This window comes from Artemia sp. Qi Xiang Cuo, chromosome 6, assembly GCF_049724085.1.
Source record: "Artemia sp. Qi Xiang Cuo chromosome 6, ASM4972408v1, whole genome shotgun sequence".
NCBI classification, from domain to species: domain Eukaryota; kingdom Metazoa; phylum Arthropoda; class Branchiopoda; order Anostraca; family Artemiidae; genus Artemia; species Artemia sp. Qi Xiang Cuo.
The window spans coordinates 34,116,067-34,128,481 of NC_142799.1; the positions used below are offsets into that span (position 1 = coordinate 34,116,067).

Genomic DNA, 12,415 nt, shown 5'->3' on the forward strand with positions numbered 1-12,415 from the left:
GACGGATCACGCAAAAATGGCCGTTTTTGCGTGAAATCGCACTAGTGGGAACCCAGGTTTAAAATGACGGGTTGTCGACTACGTCATATTTTATCTGTGAATAAACAATAGGTAATAATAACAGGTGGCAAAACTTTAATTTTTGCGAAAAATACGAAAAATTGAAACATGACTGAGAAATTAAACAGAGCCTACAGGAGTTTGGATGATAATCCATACAATCTTGACGCCTGGAATCAGCTAATTCGAGATGCTTGCCTATCTAAAATTGACGAAGCACGACCTATATTTGAGAAACTTATTGCCACTTTTCCCACTTGTGGGAGGTATTGGAAGACATATATTGAACAAGAGGTAAGCTTAGGCTACATAGGCCTATAGAAGTCTTGAATGAAGACAATACAAGAATCTTGTTTTTTTTTTGCAGTATTATATTCATAAAGGGACATAAGCAAGCTTCTTTCCAAATAGCTTTACAGTAAATATCTACCAAATCATATTATTGACTTACACATAAAGTGAATAGGCTATAGCCTACCACTTGATGCCTTTTTGGTCAATATATACCAAATCATATTATTGAGTTAGGACTAAAGTGAATACACCATTCGATGCCTTTTTTTATGCTGATTATTAATATAATAAGCATTTCTATCAGAAATGAATTTCAGCCCCCCCCCCCCCCCTATATAGGCCAATTTAGAGTTAGGTTAGGTTAGGTATAGCCTATATAGGGGGGGGGGGCTGAAATTCATTTCTGATAGAAATGCTTATTAGGCCTATATTGATAAGCAGCATAAAAAAGGCAAAGAATGTTTTAGGCCCTATTCACTTCAGTTCTAACTCAAAAATCTGAACTAGTTGATATTGACTGCCTTTATTTATGATGATAACGAATATAATAATTTTTTCTATTAGAAATGAATTTCAGCCCCTCCCCCTATGTAGGCCAATTCAGGGTATATATTTCTACATTAGGGGGGTGGCAGCAAATTTTGTTTCTGATGTAAATGGGAGGTAAGTTTTAACTTTACCCTCGCCCCCTTAATGTAGAAATATATACTCTTAATCAGCATATATAGGGGGGGGGGCTGAAATTTATTTCCAATAGAAATGATTGTTATATTCATAATCAGCATAAAAAAAAGGGGTCAATATCTACCAAATAATATTATTGAGTTAGGACTAAAGTGAATACACCATTTGATGCCTTTTTTTATGATGATTATGAATATAATAAGCATTTCTATCAGAAATGAATTTCAGCCCCCCCCCCCCCACCCCCTGTATATGCCAATTCAGGGTTAGATGTAGCCTATATAGAGGGAGCTGAAATTCCTTTCCGATAGAAATGCTTATTATATTTATAATCAGCATAAAAAAGGCATTGAATGGTGTATTCACTTTATTCCTAACTCAATAATATGATTTGGTAGATATTTACCAAAAAAGGCGTCAAGTGGTATATTCACTTTATGTGTAAGTCAATAATATGATTTGGTAGATATTTACCAGCTTTACTACCTTATGATTTGGGCTGTGCAATTGAAGGTAAGCTAGGCCTAATTTGTCAAGGATTAGGGCAGGCCTTGTTAGACTTTCAATGTTTGGTAATTTTGCAGTTTAAAGCATAATTTTTCTAGGATAAAGTGAATAGCCTACAACACTTGATGCCTTTTTATATGCTCCTTCATAGTTCAGTAATTGTTTCTATGACAAATTCCCTTTTGAGCCTTTAATGGGGCATCAAAAGGGATAAATATTTACCAAATCATAATATTGAGTTAGGAATAAAGTGAATACACTATTCAATGCCTTTTTTTATGCTGATTATAAATATAATAATCATTTCTATCAGAAATGAATTTCAGCCCGCCCCCTAACCCAACCTAACCCTCACCCCCATATGTGAAAATATATATCCTGAATTGACATATATAGGGGAGGGGGGGCTAAAATTCATTTCTGATAGAAATGATTGTTATATTTGTAATCAGCATAAAAAATGGCATCAAATTGTATATTAACTTTATTTGAAACTTGATAATATGATTTGGTAAATATTTACCTCAAAAGGTAAAGCAGCCAGTAAATATTTTAGCAGTTCATCTTATTGATTTACAACTAAATTGACCATACCACTCAATGCCTTTTTTTATGCTCTTTACAAATATAATAATCATTTTTGTCACAAATGAATTTCACAGACATCCACCATATGGCTAATATGGGAGTACAGTTCATTTGTGATGCAAATGGATGCTATATTCAGATTGAGGATGCAATTCTAGGTATATATTTGCACATTAGGGGGGTGGGGTATATATTCTATGAATATATAGGTCCCCAAAAAATTCATGGATTCCTTAGAAAAACTGTAAAAACCAGGAAAGAAATTAAGATAAAGGCTCTCCCCCTACAAAATGTGTTAACTAGGATAATTCTGCATATTATGGAGTAAGAATTGTTTTCTTAATATGTTTCCTTATGTACATCTGGACTCTTAGGCTTAAAATACTGGTTGGCAAGTTGGCTAATTTAAAGATTTATATATATATATATATATACACTCTGAAATTAGCCATCTGGTGGTATCCCAAATTTCACCCCTATATATACTAATTCAGGGTATATATTTGCACATTAGGGGTGGTGGTGTTATGAACTTTAAACTTACCTCTCATTTGCATCAGAAATAAACTTTACCCCACCCTCCTAATGTGCAAATATATACCCTGAATTGGAATATATAGGGGTGAGGGTAAAATTCTATTTGCAAAAAAATGATTATTATATTTAGAAAAAGCATAAAAAAGGCATGGAGTGGTATGTTTACTTTATTTGTAAATTGATAATATAAACTGCAAAAAAATTACCAAGCAGCGCATAGTTGCCAAAGGTTTAAAAACACATTAAACAAAACTGGCTAGTGAGAAAAAATAGTCATTTGCAGTTGATTCAGGAATGTAATTATTATTTTACTTAGTCTTAGTAGTAAAGTTTTATTAAGTAAACAAATTTGCAGAATTTTTTGAAGAGCCTGAAACCCTTCAAAAATGATATCACAGCAAAACTAATGTCATTTTGAGAGGTTTATAGCCCTTTTTAAAATTTCTGTGTTTTTTTTTCAGAATAATGTTTTACTATTAAGACCAAGAAAAATATTAATAGCCTTCCTGAATCAGTGGCAAATGGCAATTTTTTCTGACAAGCCAGTTTTTTTAGAAACATACTTGTAAATTTTTGGTTAGGCTGTTTTCAGCTCTTTAAGGGCTCAAAATGCAATTTGCCCTAGGAGCAATTATTGAATTATGAAAGAGCATAAAAATGGTATCAAGTGATGTATTCACTTTCAGCCTAGCTAAATTATGTTTTAAACTGGAAATTTACAAAAAATTCATGCTTAATTTCTTGATCATGTATCCTGGAATTTACACATCCAGAAGCTATTGGTTTAATTCTATGCATCATGTAATTTGGACACGCTTGTATTTATTTGGTTTTATTTTTGTTGCTGTCACACAATTTCACTGCTTAAGTATTCTTCCTATGCTGACAAATTTTATGCATCCCAATTTTGACATAGGCTATTCACATCATTTATGGTTTTGTTTTTCTGTTGTTATTCAAGAAATTATTCAATCTACATATATTTTTGTGCTGGTAAATCAATATTGTTTCTCAGTGTCTTGCTATATGCCTGAATGCTTGTACTATTATTGGTGAGTAAAGCAGTGTGTTTTGTTTTTCTGAATTATAAACATTTGACTTGTGTTGCAGCATACTAGTAGGCCCTAATTAGAAAGCAAGATGGATGAATCTGATAATGACAGTGACTATGTGCCTTGCCAGGATGAAAATAGTTTAAATATAGAATCACTAGACTTGGGTAGTAGAAATAAATTTGTATTGTCTATTATTTACTGTACCAATTACCAAAAAAAGTCATCAGAATTAAATAAAATGTTATTTTAAACCAATTTTGATAAATTACATTTACTTAACCATTTACAAACAAAAGATCTGTTTTTTTAAACCAAATTTAGAAAAATAAATACAAGGTCAGATGGTTAAGCACGCCCATAGTGATTTCACCCAAAACTCCTTTTCTGAGCTCAACAGTAGAATTAGCAGATGATAGTCATATTAGGTTTTTGATTTATCAACTCTTTTCCTTGATTTATCAACTAAGCTAACAATAGAGCTTTCTTTGAATATAGATAGTTCAATTATCTTAAATTGCAGCTTGGAGCAGTCAAAGAATTTTTCCTTGTGAAGCTCCAGAGTCAATGTTTGAAGTTGTTTTAAATGTAGTTTACTGACCATATGCAGTTGGATGGTCAGTAGCTTCACTGTTGAGTTTACACTCCATTGAGGACCACTCAGCATCCAATCTTTGTTTGAAAATGTCAACAGATTCTGTAGTAACTGTATCTTCAGATAGATGACTGTTCACAATTCTTGAGGGAAAGAATTGAGTGCACACTCTGGATAGGGTATACTGATCAACAAGTTTTAGCTGATGACCTCTGGTTCTTGAGTTAAGACCAGCAATAGGAAATAACACTGGTAGAATGAATGAATTTATTGTAAACCCACCAAGTTTAGACAAGAAACACAGACAGAGCAAAAATAAAATAACAAAATGAAAAACAAAAAGATGCTTCAACAGAAACAATAATGAAAAAGAAAGAAAAACAAAACAGAATACTTACAGTTATCATAATAAGGAGAAAAGAAAATTCACATTACTGATGAAAACTACTGGGTTAGTATGGGCCACCACTGATGAGTTTGACAATTATTATTGAATTTAACAATCTGTTCTTCTGCTGCTTTCAGTGGATCCACAATATTGTAAATCTTGATTATTTTTGTGTTCCTGGTCCAAGGTGGGAGTAAATATTTTGCAAACCAGAAAAAAGTTCTACAGATTTTATTTTTATTTGTTTTTGTAAATATTTTCCAAAAAGGTGTACAGTATAGAATGTGAGGGGTTGCAATTGTATTTTACAATGTGGTAAGGATGGATCTATTGAAACAAAGTTTGGCCTTGATAAATGTTGCATAAGCAGTGCAAATGCAGTGTTGTATATGTGAAAGTAGAAGCTGACATGTGTGTTTAATGGAAGTGCCAATCAGGAGTCCAAGGTAGGTTATGTGGTTAGATGGTTTGATTGGTGTGCTGTCTAGAGAGATGTTAAGATTTTGGGTTTCTTCTTTCCAATTAAAAAATACAACCTCTGATTTGTCAGGATTAAATTCAAGTCTAATCCTAGCATACCCCTCAGTCAGCACTCCAAAAATCTCTAAAATCCATTGCAGCATGTGACTCACATTCAGGATGTTGTCTGCATAGCAGAACAATGACAAGTTTATAACCTGCAAAATACATGATGATTGGCATTGTGCTTGAGCATCCAGGATGTAATTGTTGAATAATGTGGGGGATGTTACAGCTCCTTATCTGGCTCCTTTTCCTATCGGGATCAGTTTTTCACGTGGTGCAGGGGGTGAAAATTTATCTGGAGGCAATTTCAGCCGAGCTTTAAGACCCAAATGCATATCACATAGTGCCATGATAGTAGTGCGGTTCACCCCTCTTTTTACTGCAAAAAGAAGCATTGCAGTGTGTATTAAAGAATCAAAAGTCCTGTATAGGTCATGTTCAGCTAGTATTAAGCTGTCTCCACTTCTATCTGCATCAATAAGGGCATTAGCTACAGCTGCAAGCATCTGTACATTCACACCAGGCTGGAAACCAAACTGATTAGGAGTCAGATAACATTTTCTGTTAAGTCATCAATAAAAATCTACTCAAACAGCTTGCAGAGTAGTGGAGACAGTTATAGGGCAAAATGATGAGGACTGTGTGGACAGCTTGCCTTTCTTTGGTATTGGTGTTAGATCCCCAACTTGGAAAGTAGATGGTACCACTCCCTGAGTAAAAATCATCTGCATTAGCAGTTGTATCTGATTTTGGAGCTGAGTTCCCCCATGGTTGAGATGCATTGCACTTATACAATCAATCCCAAAAGACGATTTTTGCTTCAGGTGTTTAATAGCATGTTCAACAGCCAAAAGAAGGACAACCAAATCATTAGAGGCATCCCAGCAAGAAATGTATCTAATTCCTGCTCAAACTTCTGCTTCAAATCTGCATCCAGAAGCAAAAACTTTGACTTGAAGTGGGCATACCACTCAATGCTAGGATATCACCCTTGGATGCCGGTGAGGTGGAGGAAGCTGCCAATTAGGATACCAACTTCCACAGCTCATTGGATTCTGACTTAGCTTTGCAGAACTCTCCTAAACTATCTTTTTACGATGTTTAGCTAAGGTATCAGCATTTGCTATCTTTATTTATTTGAGAATCTGGTTTACAACACCCTGCTTTGGCTGGCTACAATCCTTCCAAATATGAAACCAGAATTTAGCTTGCAAGCATGACTCAACCAGAGCCGCATTTTCAAACCATTTTTGGATGATGCCAGTTCTAATAAGAGTAAGAGGTACTGCAGCATTCTCAGCATTTAGAACTGCGTGGCAAATTTCAGCACAGTAAACGTTCAGCCACGTTCTCACTTCCTCGTGTTGTAGTGAATTACAGTATAGTAGGTGAAATGGGGGATGGATTTTATGAAGAATAGCATCTGATGTTTCAATAAGATTAATTCTGTCTATTTTACTCCACTTCCTACATGAAGTTTGTTTGTGTGATTGTGTTAGCTCATCAATTCAATGGTTGTTTTTTTTTTGGGGGGGGGGGGTAAGTATTTCAAAACTAACAGTGATAGGTAGGTGATCTGACAGTTGGTAGTTGGTTAGTACTGATGCAATTGGGATTGATAGATTTTGGGAAGCAACTGCGTGATCAAGATTAGATGTGCTTGAAGATGCATGGATATAAGTGAAAGGGTAATCTTTCATAATAATCTCAAAATAATCATCAAACAAACTGTGAAGGAGGGACATACAAGATGACTGGTTATCAGAAGCTAAATCACAGTTAAAATTGCTTAGTATAACACTTGGAATATGTAACAGCTTAATTTTGTCCAGACACAACAACAGCCTACCACAAGCAAGGGCAAAATTCTGCTCAGATTGTTCATCGCGATAATCTACCGGCATATACACGTTAATGATAACACAATTCTCTAAACAAACAACAAAAATCTGATCACATTCGTCAAAAATACTTGCTTTTAAACAGCTTCTAAAAAAGTCAGTGAGGCCTCCTGAAGGCCTTCCTTGACAGTTTAGTCTTTTTGCAAATACTTAACACCAGAGTTGATATCAAGCAGTGCCAAGCTATTAGAGGTATGAAAGTGCTCCTGAATGCACACAACTTCGAAAGTCTTAATAGCATCACTAATCACAGGGATTTTATTCACAAATTTTCATTTATATTCCACAAGAGAGCCTATTAGCCATTTTGGAAGGAAGAGCTATGCTTTAACAGTTTCTGGTTTTCTGGACACAAAACGTGATAGTATGTATGTTTGTTGGAGTTGCAGTTCAGGCAGCGGACCGGCCTGTGATATGGTGTAGCAGTGCTACTAGAATGCTCTTTGCTACAGCACCTGCCACACACCTCGGGCTTTGAGCATTGGCTAGCCAAATGCCCTACACTGTGACACCTGTAGCAGCACTGCAGCAGAAAATGGAATTCTTCAATACGAAAATGTTCAAGACCAATTTTGATTGGGTTAAAAATAGTACTTTCGAGAGCTACTTTGGTCGAGTAGTATAGTTTGTATGCGTTAGTGCTGCCACATCAGACTACTTTAACACAGTCCTGAGACAATGATGCCAGGACGTCTGGAGACGTGGAGGTTGGGCTATGCTTTATTATGCTGATGAACTGGGGCATCTGAAGTTGAACTGCAGCATTGTGCTGCTTGTTCAAGGCTGTTGTGATTTTCTCGGCAACTTGTTTTGAAGGGACTATTAGACGCCATTTCTTACTATTTCGCCTTAGTAATGAAGAGTCAGCAAACTGTACACCAGGAGCTAAGTTCACAATGAAGTCTTTCCGTTTTTGGGGACAGTCCAACTCGGCAGGCATACTTTTCACAATAACGGAGGACGTAGGGTTTTGTGCTTGGCTAGGAACAGTAGAGTAAGATGGTTGAGACCATGCAATGGGACCTGATTTCTGCTGTTTGGCAACACCGTCCAGTTTTTTGCACGTTTTGTTTAGCTTTACCGTAATCGTAGATGCAATTACATCCCCACAGTTTGGCACTTCCTCCGGTTCGAAGATTACAAACTTCGGGAGTTCCTTTTTATCTTTGACGTATTTCCAGATCAATTTTGCAATATCAACAACATTATCATATTCTATCTTGCGTTCGTGCAGCCTCTCGTCGAGAATTGCAGCCTCGTAGAATTTCCAAAGTATTTTTTTTACTCCCATAATCTCCCCTTGTGTAAAGAAATAATTTGTTTTATTCGCAAAATTTTCCGTCTTGACTCCTTTACTCATCGAGCGAGTGAGAAAGTTCAAGACAGCATTCCACACCAGATTAGTTGCGTGCCCCATTTGCAATCGAAATTCAGTCCAATTTGTCGTACAATCAAGATCTAAACGTCAATAAGCGAGGGAAGCGTAGGCTCCTCCTATCTATTTCCTGCAGTTTAAAACAGACACACTCCCGGCAGGTACATAATAAAATATTATGATCAGTAAAATTACGAGAATAATTAACCAATCAGTCAAAATAATTTGATAATTTTTGCCATAGGATTATATTTCACTTATATAATCAGCCTAGTGGTTACAGTGACGTAGATGTAATTTGAGAATTTATAATATTTCGTAATTTTGAAAGTCACTGTAATAATTGTGAAATATTGGCCAGAAATTTCAAAGCTATGAAACAGAAACTCACCGATTTAATACTGTTCATAAAATATCCAATTTATGATTTTATCACTTTGAGATCACCTCTATTTATCTTGTATACAATTGTCAGCAGTTTCAGCTTATCTAGTTTTGCACGGTAGGAAAGCTTCAGCATGGCAGGTATCACTTTGGTGGAATGTCTCTGAACATCATCCAAAACCTTTGTATCTTTTAAAATATTGGGAGGCTAGAGGCATTTCAACTTCAAGCTTGGGACAAACTAGTCCCTTATACAGAAGACTAATGACTTTGGGGGAACAAGTGGAAAGGGGTACATTTAATCAGCTCCAGAGTTGAACTAGCACCAGCAGCATATTAATAAATATCAAATATAGTGTCTATAGTAAAGGTCTAGAATAGCAGCTCTTCAGAAGCAGACATGCTAGAACAAAAGGAGAAACACTTCTAGATTACTTGTTTATTTTTATGATTTTGTTTGTATTCTTGACAATTCATTGCCAGCCCCCTCTAATGGTCTCATATAGCCATAGGCTATGTGAAAAAAAACTAAACAAAAAATTGATTAAAAAACAGATAAAAATAGAAAAGCAATATCATCCATTTATACTTGCTGCATGTTGTAAAGTAAGAATTCTATCATTTTTTAGTTATTTTGTTTATTACAAAACCCAGGCCTTTATGAGACCAATAGAGGGGAGATACGGATAAATTGTAAAAACGCAAACTAAAGCATAACAATAATCATTAACTTAGACATCTAAAGGTGTTGCTCTTTTTGTTCTAGCATGTCTCCTTCTGAAAAACTGCTGTTCTAGACCTTTATCACTTTATTTACAAGGGTATATCAGCACAGCATCTTGCTGTATTGGATTATTCTTAAGTTTTTTTGGACAATACATGATTTGCATACAGCTGAAGGTTTTTCATTATTCATATTATTTTCTATTAAGAATCGACCTCTATTTTGTGACCCTTTCTTATTGGCAAACACTTATGCTAATCAATGTTCACTAGAGGTGTCTGTGAGACAAAAAGTTTTATTTTTACTTTTTGCTAAATGTATTTAATCTTTAAACAATACTGGCTACAAAACTGTTCGATTATCTGGATCAACTTTCATGTCATTTTATTTTGTTGTTCTTGAACTTCAATATGTTTTGTCAGATAAGAACTACTAATATTGTTTCTGTTTTTTTTTCTGAAGAATGACGTTAGATTGTCAGAATTTGTTATTTTTGAAAAGTTCTGAAATATATAGGCATTTACAAAAAAAATATGACAATTCAAACTTCAAAGTAAATTTTCTGGGAGTTATTTTTTCATAGCAGTTTTTTTTATTTTCAAAGGGATAATATTGCAGAGGTTAATAATTTAATAAGTTTTCTCAACAAGTAACTTTTGTTTATCCTTGAAGGTTTTCCTATTTTCCTTAATTATTATGTTTTAAAAGCAGCCAATTCAGTTACTACAAATGCTTTACATCTCATTATATCTTAAATTTTGACTGCTTATATCACCTTTCTCTTCATCACACAGATGGTAAACACCTGTTTAACAATTACCTATACATTTATAGCTATCTAGTAAATACGAATCTAACATAAATCATCCAATCAAAATTGAAAATTTCCCAAAAATTTGGAATTTCTGATTTTGAGTTTTACTTTTTTAGAAATTGTTATCTCCAAATTTTTATTAGAGGTGTCAGGGCAAATGCTGAGCGTGGAGGGGGGGGGGAGCTGTTTGCTCTCAAGTCACTTTCAGTCTTAAAAAGGGCACCATAACTTCCAATTTCAAAACAAATAAGCCCCATCTGATGTTTATACGACCGCCCATTCAATAAAAACATATTATGCCCTCACAAAATAACTTAAAACCCTATCCCCAGGGCACTGGGGGGCTGTGTCATCCCTAGAGACATTATTATACGTTCTTTCGACTATTCTAAAAAAAATCACTATCTCATAATTTCAATCAGATACGTTTGGTAGAGAAGGGACTGTAGAAGAGGGAGGGGGGGGGGTAAATGCCGTTCATCACTTTTGACGCTTAAAAAGGAACCAGAACTTCCAATTTTTAACTAAATGAGCCTCTTCTAAAGTTAAACAACCATCCCTTCCATAAAAATCTTAAATACCCCCTGGGCATAATTTACAACCCTTGCTTTTACTTCTCTGGGGTTTATTTCAACCCCAAAAGCCTTGTTATATGATATTTAGACTATTCTGAATAGAATCGCTATCTCAAACTTTCTATTAGATGCAGCTTAGGACAATACGACGTGTGTGTGTGTGGGGGGAGGAGGGAGGGTAGCTGCCCTCTGATCCCTTTTACTCTTAAAAAGAGCACTAGAGCGTCTGATTACCAGTCCAATGAACCCCCCTCCGAAGTTTATAATACTAGGCTTTCTATAAAAAAAAAACCTTATATGCACCAAGGGCATAACTTACAACCCTTGCCCTGATGGCTGGGGGATTTGTTATCCTCAAAGACATAATTTCCAGACCTTTCAAACAATATATTCTTTGGAGGGGACTCATTGGGTTGGTAATCATAACTTCTAGTGCCCTTTTTAAGAGTCAAAGTGATTAGAGCCTAGCTATCCCCCCCCCCACACACACACACACAAACACGTCGTGTTCTTCTGAGATGCATCCAATAGATCTTTAGAGATTGTTCTTTCATTCAGAATATTCCAAAAATTATAAAATTAGGCCTTTAAGGGTGATACGAACCACCAAAACTTGTGGACAAGGATTGCAAGTTATACCCCTTGGGCATTTAAGGTTCTTATGGAAGGGATGGTTTTATAAGCTTTAAAGGTGGCTCATTTGGTTGTAATTGGAAGTTCTGGTTCCCTTTTAAGCGTCAATAGCGATGGAGGTCAAGTTAGCACTCCCTCACCTAACTACCCCTTCTTTCACCAACTGTATCTGATTAAAATTAAGTGAGGGCAGTTTTGTTTAGAATAGTCCAAATAACTTATGAAATGCTTCTTGGATTAACAAGACTCCCATGAACTCTGGGACAAGGACTCGTATCCATGCCTTAGGGGAATGCAGAGTTTATATGGAATGGGTTCTCGTATTAAATTCAGATGGATCTCGTTTGATATTAAGTTGGAAGTTATAGTTCCCTTTTTATCAGTCAAATTTATTTTAGAGAAACCTCTCCCCCCTCCCCACGTCCATCATTTCCCATGACAAATATTCAAACAAAGTTCTGAGACATCAATTTTTTCAGCATTGTTGAAAGGTTCAGTAATTATGCGTAGCAATAGTTGTAGTAGCAGTAGCCGTATGCATGTAGCAGATTTTTTTTTTCAACATCCTCTTCTCAACACAATTAAGTTTTTAACTTAATACCATCAACCGGTCCGGAAGCATTGCTGATACGTCCTCTTGACAACCTATATGGGCATAGTGTGTTTCATCTTATTTCAATTGTGTTACAATATTGCCCAAAATTTTCGCCTTAATACCCTTAGGTTTATTAGTTGTAGTAGTAGCACCAGTAAACATAGTAGTAGCAGTATCAGTACAG

General features: G+C 35.5%; 1 protein-coding gene across 1 annotated transcript in view; it reads left to right on the forward strand.

Annotated features, from left to right (window-relative positions):
• The first annotated feature begins 128 nt into the window (after positions 1-128).
• Positions 129-12,415, forward strand: part of su(f) (cleavage stimulation factor subunit su(f)) — a 76,617-nt gene continuing 64,330 nt past the window's right edge. The window contains exon 1 of the mRNA XM_089090679.1: positions 129-354. Within this exon, the coding sequence (XP_088946805.1) occupies positions 169-354 (186 nt within the window). The 5' untranslated portion in view covers positions 129-168. The remainder of the gene's footprint in view (positions 355-12,415) is intronic.